At 41.7% G+C, this 12,772-nt stretch overlaps 1 protein-coding gene across 2 annotated transcripts in view; it reads right to left on the bottom strand.

Annotated features, from left to right (window-relative positions):
• Window positions 1-12,772, bottom strand: part of LOC141107594 (N-acetyllactosaminide alpha-1,3-galactosyltransferase-like) — a 153,762-nt gene that overhangs the window by 55,131 nt on the left and 85,859 nt on the right. For both annotated transcript variants that reach the window (XM_073598444.1, XM_073598443.1), the window contains one exon: window positions 1,875-1,951. In XM_073598444.1, coding sequence (XP_073454545.1) covers window positions 1,875-1,951 — 77 coding nt within the window. The remainder of the gene's footprint in view (window positions 1-1,874; window positions 1,952-12,772) is intronic.

The following is a 12,772-nucleotide window of genomic DNA, read 5'->3' on the forward strand; positions in this document are numbered from 1 at the left end:
TGATGAAAGACGCATTTTCTGCAGACTTAAAGGATGATCATGTGTGTTGAAGGAATGCCCCTTCTAATATTATATTGTAAGTTTTGTTTTTTGAAAATATTAAAATGTTTATATCCCACACTTTTGTATGAGGTTTCCAACTTTGTATTCATATTTTAATCTGTATTTTCAGGAGTGGCATCAGTCCCTGAAGAAGACTATATTTTCATACATATATCGAAACGTGTTGGATACCCCCACTACCCATCATCATTCATTTATTTTATGGATGGTATTCTGTGTGTAGTGGGTTTATGTCATATCTTGTAATATGATACATGTACCTTTGTGTTGTCCTTTTTTTGGATTCCTTTTGGGAAATTTTTTTTTTATCATGTCTAAATTGTTTTAATACCTTTTTCAATTTTTATGAAAATATAATCTTTATTGTTCACAATTGCCTTTAAAATCCCATTCATGAGGTATTTCGTATTTCCATTTTGGCTTTGTAGATTACTATTAGTATTTTGAATTTTATTCATTGGGTGAGCAGAAGTCAGTGGAGGGACTGGCAGTGAGGGGTGGTGGACACTAAACAGTTGGTAAAGTGGATGCATCTGGCGGCAGCATTAATGAGGAACTAAAGGGGGATAGACTATGTAAAGGTAAGCCTAAAAGCAGGTTCAATGGTCAGGGTGAAAGATAATAGGGGAGTGAATTAGTAGCTTTGTGGCATTGTTAGTTGAGAAGGGGTTTATTTTTGAGATGTTACTGAAGATGAGGTGGCAAGATTTGTCAAGTGATTGGGTGTGTATGTGAGTCCGGAATTACATCTAGTACCCTGGCATCCAGGGAGGAAGTGATAGTTGTACCATTCCCCTCAATGGAGAAGTTGGCAAAGGGCATGGGGGGAGGCAATATTATGAGCCCAGTTTGAGGAAGTGGTGAGTTTGAGGAAGTGGTGAGACATCCAGATTCATATGTCCATTAGTAAATAATTAATGCTTGAGGTGGTCTGAGCTGAGGGGTAGAAAGATAGAGTTGGGTGCCATCAGTGTACAAATAGTTTTGAAAATAGCTGAAAAGGCGTTCTTCAGGTGATTCCCCTTTCCTGTAACCTCTATATAGGGACGTTTCCTGGAACTTCCACTGTCACTGAGAGGTGGGGAGGGCTCCATTGGCATAAGACCTGAAGCAGGTATAGAGAGGACCTTCAGCAGGTATCAGCTAAGCCTGGACGGGTCACCCCATGCTCTTTCCTGGCCCTTTGCCAGGGTCAATAATACCTTGTGCCCTGTGCCATGTCCTACCCCCATTCCTGCCTGGGCTTGGATTAAAGAGCAGTTGCGCTTCCCCACTACACAATGTTCCAATTTTATTTCAAGTACAAAGACACATTGCAAGGTAATATAGAAACAAGCCATGGGAAAGAAAAACACTACAAGTAAGCATTTAAAATATTTAATTTCTGTCCCCTTTCCTGCTATTTTTTAGTTTGTGACAGGCTCTCTTTATGGAGAGGTGGAAGATCTACATATATTTGTAAGTGGGGCAGACAACTGGGGAGTCAACATAACTGCATTTACTATCAAACAGAAGAAGAGACCTTGTTATATATAGTATACTTTAGCTTGGTTCACGGGTTAGAAAACTATTGCCCCCCCGAAAAATCCTCCTGGAATGGATTTCCATGCCTGCTCTGTGACCCTGTTTCCCAGCCTGCTGGGTTTCTGAAGGTTAACTTTGTTCCCGCTCATACAGCAGCTGCTCATGGTCCCAGTTAGTGCAGCTCTGGGTGGTATGATCCTACCAAGTAGCACATGTAAGAAGTTCCCCCTTTATCTTTTAAGAAGCAAAACCCCTTTAAATAACAGAAGATACATTTTTATACTCACAGCTGAAACTTTACATAAAATAAGTAAGTCAGAGACAGACAAAGCAGGATGCATAGGAAGATCCTCTTTCTGATAACCTTTAAAAAGAAACAGAAATTTTATGTCAGACTTTTTGCTGTTATCCATTAACTCCAGAACAATTATAACATAAGCTAGCATGTCTCGGTGGACACTAGAGTGCTTCAAACCCAACCCCAGCCCAAGCTTTTGTTAAATAGTTCTTGATGGATTGAGGAAAGAATATAACCTTTAGTAGGGTTTAATTTGTAGTCTGTGTTCCGTTTAGGTCTCTTTCACATGGGCAGCCAGGGAGCAGCATTTTTAGCCAGGGACGATCCTAGGGTCACCGATGCCTGGGTGCAGAAATATTTCTGGCGCCATCACATGGGCGTGGTCATCTTACTAACTCCTCCCCATTACAAATGTTTCTATGTCAATGACTCAAACACAGAGATGCTCCCTAAGGAGTATTCGTTACCCTGGCATCCTCCCATGATCTCTTAACAATAAACAAATTACAGGAAGAGAGTACTCTAGTGGGACCTGGAGGGGGAGTCTCTCTGATGGACACAGAGAGGGCTTCTGTTAGCGAGTCTGGTAGAAAGAGCCCCCAGACATACTACAGACATACCCATGTAGTACAGGAGATAGTCAGAGACTGCAGACATGATACATGAAATGGACATAGACTGGAGACATGATACAAGATATGGTCAGAGACTGCAGACATACTACGGAAGATGGTCAGAGACTGCAGATATGATGATACAAGAGATGGTCAGAGACTGCAGACATGATACAAGAGATGATCAGAGACTGCGGACATGATACAAGAGATGATCAGAGACTGCAGACATAGTACAGGAGATGATCAGAGACTGCAGACATGATACAGGAGATGGTCAGAGACTGTAGAAATGATACAAGAGATGGTCAGAGATTTCAAACATAACCTGGGACTTTTTTTCTTCCCAGAGAATAGGTGCAGGTACTCACCCCCCATATTGTACAGAGTACAGGGTTCAGGAGTGTTCAACACACAGGGCTTAGGAGTATGCATTGCACAGGCTGCAGGGCACAGGAGTGAGTATCGCACAGAGCACAGGAGTGTGTGTTACACAGAGCATAGGGATAAGAAGCGCATACTGCACAGAACACAAAGCACAGGAATGTGTTTTACACAGAAAGCACAGGAGTGCGATACGCACAGACAGCAGATGGTTCAGGAATGCGTATTGTACGGGTGTTAGGCTGAGGTTTGATTGTTTTGCTGGGCTGAGGAGTGCATGGAGTAGAAGGTTCAAGTGTGTTTCAGACAGTGCTCAGAAGTGTGCCATGCACATAGCACAGAGGTAACATACTGGCCAGTGTACAACAAATATTGCCCCCCTTCCCATTCCCAGTACAGACTATCCCCTTAAATTACCCCAACAGACAATTTTCTCCTGGCTCTCCATCAAGTCTGCAGAGATGGTATAGCATGTTGTGTGCGACTTACTTCTTACACCCCAATGTCTGGAAGGGGGGAGTGTCAGGTGGACAAGCTGAGTGACTTGCTTATGTGTCAGCCTACTGCTCACCCCTTACAGCCTTCTACATTAATGGTAAGGGTGGCCAAGTCAGGGGGAAGTCAGTGAGGAGCTCAGGTACATTCACTCTCCCCCTCCCTTCATTCCCAGGCTGTTCTGAGCAGCATGCAGTGTACACAGACATTCTGTCTTGCTGCTGCTAACTGATAAAGTAACAGGCTCACTCACCCACCCCTCCCCCTGCACATACCTGCAATCACTGGGCACAGCAGAGGAAGCCTTCCTTTACACTTTACAGACTTCATGTCCCATGATGCACTGCTAGCATCTTCTGATTGGCCCTCCACTGTGGCCAATGGGGACGGAAGCAAATCAGGCATCAAGCTGAGCAGCTAACAAGATGAGAGCCATGCTCAGCTGACAGGAGAAGGGGGGGCGAGCGGGGGAGATACGCTGACATCCACCAGCTCACCTCCCACTTGTCACAGCACGGCCGCTTGTGTTCACTGGCGGACTGCACCACGGCCGCCTTCCCCATAGCGACGCTACTTCACAGAACAAGGAGAGGAGGAGGGAGCCAGGAGGGAAGCACTCTGACACTTCAGCGCCCCTCTTTCTGCAGCGCCCGGGTGCAGAGCACCCCATGCACCTGCCCAGGATCGGCCCTGTTTTTAGCACCCCCTCAACCACCCTCCTACAAGCGGACATGGCGGACCAAAGGGGTCTGTAGACCTACTGTGGCCAAGGCAAATTTATAACTGAACCTGCCAATTTTGAAAGGCAGCACCACCTGTCAAACATGCCCATTAAAGTGGTAGTAAACTGTTGGCTTTTTTTTTTAAACCTGCAAGGAATCGCATACTAGCACATTGTGTGAATTGGAATGAAGCCCTCCAGCGGCACACTTTCACCACTGAAGGTGCTTCTATCTTCACCCCATCTTCCTTCCGGGTTTGTGGACTCTGGCTGTGAGTGGCCGGAGCTGCGATTATGTCATTCCTGTGCATGCTCCCAGGAGCCGCTGTTTACAGCACAGGTATGCTGTTCCTTCAGAGCACATGCGCTGGTGACATCACCAGCTGCATCTACAGTAAATATATCCTAAACAGTGCATGTTTAGGAGATATTTACAGTACCTATATGTAAGCCTTATTAAGCCATATTATAGGTAGAGATGGCCAAAGGACCTAATATGGATTGGGGGTGGGGACCCCCTCGCCGTTTTTTTTTTCACATTTTTCTATTTTTTTTTTTTTTCAAGAAAGCTTACAGCGGGAAAAATCAATTTAAATGTCATTAAATAAATGTCAGTTTTGCTGCTGCAGGTTCTATACATGACGGTATAGATGTGCCCTTTTACAGGCAGACTAAGGAGACCCCTCAGGCACTATATTTAAAATAATTTTTCATTTTTTTGTTTCACTTTAAGCATCAATAACCTCCCTGGCGGTATGATTATTTCGGATTTTAGGTGCTGAAAGCGGTACAATTATTTTGCATGGAAATTTGGCGTTTTATATTGTAGGTCTGTAATTCTTAACAATAACACACTTAAATCTGTCCAAACAAGAGTCTAGTAGATATCCCGGGTATGATAAAGTTTGAAACACAAAAACATAAATTATAATATAATAAATAATAAAAATAAATAATTAAAAAAATAAAAATAAATAGTAATAAAATAAATTTCCCCACGATTCACTATCGCTCAATTCTGCAAGTGTTCTAATTTACTATCGCTGTTTTCTAGCTGGTCTAAAGCCACTTTTGACGTAAAGGGACACTTTTTGGTTGCTATGGACAATTTCCAGTTTCCAGGCAGAAAGAACAGTATATATCACATAAAACTGCATGCAGGGCATGGGCCAAAGCACTGAGGACAAAAGGGATGTGAAAAAATTTCATACAGTACTGTAATCTGTAAGATTATAGTACTGTATGTGTTATGATTTTTACTTTTTTAATTTGCCGCCAGGCTCCGCCCCCGTGCGTCGCGACGCTCGCAGGGAACGGAGCCTGGCAAGGAGAGGCTTCGGGCAGAGGACGGAGCCCACGGACACTGTGGGGGACATCGCAGGATCCCGGGGACAAGGTAAGTAAAGCCACACCAGGATCCTGCGATGTAATCCCGAGTGTGGCTCGGGGTTACCGCTAATGGTCCTGAATTTTAACTCCGAGCCACACTCGGAAAAACCGCCAGGGAGGTTAAAATCACTGCTCCTTTAAAAATGATACTTTTTAAAAACATTTTTGCATGGATACATGTCCCCAGGGCAGTACCCAGGCCCCCATGCCCATTTTATGGCCAATAACTTGCATATAAGCCTTCAAAATGGGGACTTTTGGGGAGTTTGGGTCCCATAGACTTTAATAGGGTTCTCTTTTTCCATGTTCTGGAATTCTGGTGCGAACCGAACCGGGGATGTTCGGCCCATCACTAATTATCAGTTCACAAGTTTACTCCAACTTTAAGGGCAATAAGACCATGCAACAACCCCTGAGCCAATGAATGACTCACGGTTGTGATACGATATTTCAATACAAAAAAACAAATAAAAAATCAGCCAAAGAAAAAAAAAACATTCAGGTGACAGCATTGCCTTCTGACCACCGATAAGCTGTGGCTCTACCTCCTTCCACCACAGATCGATTTTCAGAGGGTGGTAGAGACAGCTGCCCATGTAAAAGGGACCTTTTGGAGGTATATCCTTACTTCTCATTGCTTCAGGAAGTGATGGGAAATCTCTCCAATGAGGACACAGACTGCTAAAGAAAACAAATTTCTTTGTATATTGGAGAAGGGTTAGTGCCTCCATTATGTTATTACAACTGACAGCCTAAATGTACATAAGTCAGAAAAGGCAAATCATGGTTCATAATAAATTTGAATATAGGAATATATCTGCTAACAGGACCTGAAATAAAAATGAAATGAAGATACTGGAAACCAGAAGAAAGAGTTACATCAGTAGCTTGGGAGAACAACATCTACAATAGTAATGTTAAAGAATAAAAAATGTTTTCTTTAAATTTAAAATGTATATAATATTTCATAAAAACACCCTTACTGAAGTAGACATTTCTACGCCAGTGATCTCTGCTTGCTTCCAGGCTCTGCACTAAGAGGCTGCCCTGATGCATTCTGAACACAGGAGTTTGGCTGCTCCGCGCAGGCACTATTCAAAGAATGCTTTGCATTCCCCAAATTAATGCAAAGCGTTCTCTGATTGGACGAGGTGCAGAATTGGGGCGGTGATGTCATGCTCGCCCACCTCATCTAATAAAAGAATGCTTTGCCATGTAGAGCAGCCAACCTCTTGTGTTACAGCAGGGCAGCCACTCAGCATGGGACCCAGAAGCAAGTAGAGATCACTGCAGTAGTAATGTCTACTTCAGTGATTTTCAGCTTCCAAGGGCTTTGGCCAAGTATAATGTATGCATAATTATCTTGGGCCAAGCTAGTTATGTATAAAATACCTGGAATTCTTATTTAAAAAAATACAAATACAAATAAATAAAAATAAACAATTAATAATAATATAATAATAAAATAATAATAAAAATATATAATAATAATAATAATATTAAATAAAATAATATCTATATTTCAAATTTTTATTGTAGATGTTGTTCTCCCAGGCAGCTAACATAACCATGTTATCTGGTTTCCAGTTTCTGCAATATATACAAGTTATCTTTACTGTCTGTGTTGTCCTATCCAGCTGCAGGTATATGAAGGCTGCCATGTTTATCCAAAAACTTCAAAACTTTCAAAACCACCAAACTCTAGTTACTACAATTAGTATGCAAATTACAAGTCCTAAATTCATGCTGACTCTACAAATCTGTATGTTTTTTTCCAGGTCAGGGTCTGAAATTACAGAAATCAGAGATAGAAAGGGGAAAAATGGAGAACAAGATACCTCCTGTATTTCTCTCAATAGAAGTGGAAGAGTGTAGACTGAAAAAATGATCTTTGTCTGGATTGCATGAAAGAACTGGGCTTCTGGATCGCATGACTGACTTGACTGAACACAATTGTAAAACAATTGATACATCCCTCAGGCATGTACTGTATTTCAGCCAAGTATTTAGATGTATGGCTGGAGTTAATAATAATAGTTATAATAGAGGATGTTTCTTTGGCCTGTGGCCTGGTGTTGAGAACCCGACAATATGTAATCTCTATTGTTATGTATTATGCCTTCAAAAAGGAATTAATATAGAGGATATAATATAAAAAAGTTCACTTGACCACATTAATACAGAAAATTTTTTTAGTAAACTATATTTACATGAGAATGTTTGTTAGTATTCATAGCCCTAGTTGACCTCCATCTATAAAAACAATTACAATAAAAAGAGCCAGACACAGAGGCTTTATGTCTTGGTTTGGATTTTGATAAAAAGGCTATTACAACTTCTAATGAGGCTAAGGCCTAGTTAAAAAATAAAATAAGCCGTGTGCGCAACTCCAACTTAGCAAGAAATAATAATCAATATAAATTAAACCATCAAATCACCCAAATTTTGCTGCAAGCACCTAATGTGTTCCCACATATACTTGTAAATCATTATAGTTATATAGTGCTGCGTAGACATGTGCACAGCCAAAAAAATTCGTTCATTTTCGTTTTCGTTTCATTAGTTTATTATTTTTTTCGTTTTTCGGGTCATTCGTTATGATTGGGATTCGTAAATTCGTTCATTCGTACATTCGTACATTCGTAATTCGAACATTCGTAATTCGAACATTCGTGATTCGAACATTCGTTCATTCGTATATTCGTACATTTTTACATTTGTACATTTGTACATTCGTAAATTCGTACATTCGTAAAATCGTACATTTGTAAATTAGAAAATTCGGAAATTTGTAAATTCGAAGTTTGAAAAACCAAAAACCCCGAAAATTCAAAAATCTGAAATAGTAACTAACTATTAAATTTTAGGTATTGTAATTTCCTTTCGAACTTGACTGTCAGTGAACGTAACAAATACAAATTTATCCGAAGTTACGAATTATCCAAAATTAAGGCTGCATTTAAACAAATGGAACGGAACAAATTAATAATAAATAATAATAACAATAATAATAATAACAATGTTTTATTATTTATTATTATTAATTCATTACGTTCCATTCCGTTTTTTCGGATCATTCATAACTTCGGATAAATTTGTATGTGTTACGTTCACTAACAGCCAAATTTAAAAGGAAATTACAATACCTATAAATTCAAAGTTACTAGTAATTACTAATAGTTAAGTTATTATTAGTTAACTATTATTTCAGATTTCCGAATTTTCGAATTTACGAATTCACTAATTTACTAATGTACGAATGTACGAATGTAAATTGCGAATGTACGAATGTAAATTGCGAATGTTCGAATGCCCGAATTTACGAATGTCCAATTTTATCGAATTTACGAATATTCGGAAAAAATTCGTTAAACGGGTTTTCGTTAATTCGGATATTCCCGAATTAACGAATTTGTCGAAATTCGTTAAAAAACGAATTCGTAACGAAACGAATTGCACATGCCTAGTGCTGCGTACATATATTTAAACAAATACACTCGATATAAAAAGTCTACACACCCCAGTTAAAATGTCAGGTTTCTGTGATGTAAAAAAGGAGACAAAGATAAATCATTTCAGAACTTTTTCCACCTTTAATGTGACCTATAAACTGTACAACTCAGTTGAAAAACAAACTTTGTGTGGAGGGAAGTAAAAATAGAAAAATAAAATAATATGGTTGCATAAGTGTGCACACCCTTAAACTAATACTTTGTTGATATATATTTGCCCACTCTTCTTTGCAAAAACACCCCAAATCTGTCAGATTGTGAGGGTATCTTCTGTGCACATCCCTCTTCAGATCGCCCCACAGATTTTCAATAGAATTTTAAATCAGATTCAGATCTGGGCTGTTGCTGGGCCATTCCAAAACTTTAATCTTTTTCTGGTGAAGCCATTCCTTTGTTGATTTGGATGTATGCTTTGGTTCATTGTCATGCTGAAAGATGAAGTTCCTCTTCATGTTCAGCTTTCAAGCAGAAGCCTGAATGTTTTGTGCCAATATTGATTGGTATTTGGAACAGTTCATAATTTCCTCTACCTTGACTAAGGCCCCTGTTCAAGCTGAAGAAAAACAGCCCCAAAGCATGATGCTGCCACCACCATGCTTTACTCTGGGTATGGTATTCTTTTGGTGATGTGCATTGCTGTTTTTGCACCAAACATATCTTTTGGAATTATGGCCAAAAAGTTCAACCTTGGTTTCATCAGACCTTAACACATTTTCCCACATGCTTTTGGGAGACATTAGATGTGTTTTTGCAAAATTTAGCCAGCTTGGATGTTTTTCTTCGTAAGAAAAGGCTTCCGTCTTGCCACTCTACCTCATTGCCCAGACATATGAAGAATATGGGAGATTGTTGTCACATGTACCACACAGCCGGTACTTGCCAGATATTCCTGCAGCTCCTTTAATGTTGCTGTAGGCCTCTTAGCAGCCTCCATGACCAGTTTTCTTCTCGTCTTCTCAAGTTTTAGAGGGTTGTTGTAATTCTGATGAATAAATAAAATATTTCATAAACTTCAGATGGAGATGTAAAGTGGTTAGGCTTCAAGACAGAGGTGAAATAAAGGTCACCGTGACTTCATACATTTCCCAACTTTCAATGGATAACCCACCCTAAATTACACAACTGAACTAATTGCGAAGCAGAAACCAAAGATATTTACATGTCTTAGGTGGGTAGATAAAAAGACCTAACACTGTAATAAAGGTTGAAATATATCTTTGATTAAACTTTTTGTGAGGACTCTAGGATTTGTTTATATAGCTGGATTCTATCTAAATATTCATTGAGTCTGTCCAAAGTTCATTTCAAACATTTCTGGGGGACATCTAAATTCTGTCTACCCAATGGAATTTCAAAATATATATGATTATAAATCATTCAAATTATATATTATATTCCAGGTCATAGATACAATTATGATGTCAGTGTCTACTGACCCAGTGATAATTCTGTCATAAGGTAAAAATATAATATTTTGATGTAGAACAAATTAGAAGTAAGAATTGTTTTAAGATACCAATCATTGTTATGAAAGACATATATAGATTGTGACCATGTTTACTTACAGGTAGGGATGAGCCGAACACCCCCCTGTTCGGTTCGCACCAGAACATGCGAACAGGAAAAAAGTTTGTTCGAACACGCGAACACCGTTAAAGTCTATGGGACACGAACATGAATAATCAAAAGTGCTAATTTTAAAGGCTAATATGCAAGTTTTGTCATAAAAAGTGTTTGGGGACCTGGGTCCTGCCCCAGGGGACATGGATCAATGCAAAAAAAAGTTTTAAAAACGGCCTTTTTTTCAGGAGCAGTGATTTTAATAATGCTTAAAGTCAAACAATAAAAGTGTAATATCCCTTTAAATTTCGTACCTGGGGGTGTCTATAGTATGCCTGTTAAGGGGCGCATGTTTCCCGTGTTTAGAACAGTCTGACAGCAAAATGACATTTGGAAGGAAAAAATGCATTTAAAACTACTCGCGGCTATTGCATTGCCGACAATACACATAGAAGTTCATTGATAAAAACGGCATGGGAATTCCCCAAAGGGGAACCCCGAACCAAAATTTAAAAAAAAAAATGACGTGGGAGTCCCCCTAAATTCCATACCAGACCCTTCAGGTCTGGTATGGATTTTAAGGGGAACCCCGCGCCAAAAAAAAAAATCGGCGTGGGGTCCCCCCAAAAATCCATACCAGACCCTTATCCGAGCACGCAACCTGGCAGGCCGCAGGAAAAGAGGGGGGGACAAGAATGCGGCCCCCCCCCTCCTGAACCGTACCAGGCCACATGCCCTCAACATTGCGAGGGTGCTTTGGGGTAGCCCCCCAAAACACCTTGTCCCCATGTTGATGAGGACAAGGGCCTCATCCCCACAACCCTGGCCGGTGGTTGTGGGGGTCTGCGGGCGGGGGGCTTATCGGAATCTGGAAGCCCCCTTTAACAAGGGGACCCCCAGATCTCGGCCCCCCCCGTGTGAAATTGTAAGGGGTTACTTACCCCTACCATTTCACTAAAAATGTTAAAAATGACAAGAGGCAGTTTTTGACAATTCCTTTATTTAAACGCTTCTTCTTTCTTCTATCTTCCTTCATCTTCTGGTTCTTCTGGCTCTTCTGGTTCTTCCTCCGGCGTTCTCGTCCAGCATCTCCTGCGCGGCGTCTTCTATCTTCTTCTCCTCGGGCCGCTCCGCACCCATGGCATGGGGGGAGGCTCCCGCTCTTCTCTTCATCTTCTTCATCTTCTCTTCTTCTCTTCTTCTCTTCTTCATTTTCTTCTCCGGGCCGCTCCGCACCCATGTTGGCATGGAGGGAGGCTCCCGCTGTGTGACGGCGCTCCTCGTCTGACAGTTCTTAACGGGGGCGGGGCCACCCAGTGACCCCGCCCCCCTCTGACGCACGGTGACTTGACGGGACTTCCCTGTGATGTCACGGGGAATGCCACAGGGAAGTCCCGTCATGTCCCGTGCGTCAGAGGGGGGCGGGGTCACCGGGTGGCCCCACCCCCCATTATTTAAGAACTGTCAGACGAGGAGCACCGTCACACAGCGGGAGCCTCCCTCCATGCCAGCATGGGTGCGGAGCGGCCCGGAGAAGAAAATGAAGAAGAGAAGAAGAGAGGAAGAGAAGAAAAGAAGAAGAGAAGAGCGGGAGCCTCCCCCCATGCCATGGGTGCGGAGCGGCCCGAGGAGAAGAAGATAGAAGATGCCGGAGGAGATGCTGGACGAGAACGCCGGAGGAAGAGCCGGAAGAGCCAGAAGAACCAGAAGAAGAAGAAGATAGAAGAAAGAAGCATTTAAATAAAGGAATTGTCAAAAACTGTCTCTTGTCATTTTTAACATTTTTGACAGTTTTTTAGTGAAATGGTAGGGGTAAGTACCCCCTTACCATTTCACACGGGGGGGGCCGGGATCTGGGGGTCCCCTTGTCCCCACCGGCCAGGGTTGTGGGGATGAGGCCCTTGTCCTCATCAACATGGGGACAAGGTGTTTTGGGGGGCTACCCCAAAGCACCCTCGCAATGTTGAGGGCATGTGGCCTGGTACGGTTCAGGAGGGGGGGGGCCGCACTCTCGTCCCCCCCTCTTTTCCTGCGGCCTGCCAGGTTGCGTGCTCAGATAAGGGTCTGGTATGGATCTTTGGGGGGACCCCACACCGTTTTGTTTTTTTTTGGCGCGGAGTTCCCCTTAAAATCCATACCAGACCTGAAGGAATTTAGGGGGAACCCCACGTCATTTTTTTTTTTTTTTTAAATTTTGGTTCGGGGTTCCCCT

The sequence above is a fragment of the Aquarana catesbeiana genome, linkage group LG09 (genome assembly GCF_042186555.1).
Source record: "Aquarana catesbeiana isolate 2022-GZ linkage group LG09, ASM4218655v1, whole genome shotgun sequence".
NCBI classification, from domain to species: domain Eukaryota; kingdom Metazoa; phylum Chordata; class Amphibia; order Anura; family Ranidae; genus Aquarana; species Aquarana catesbeiana.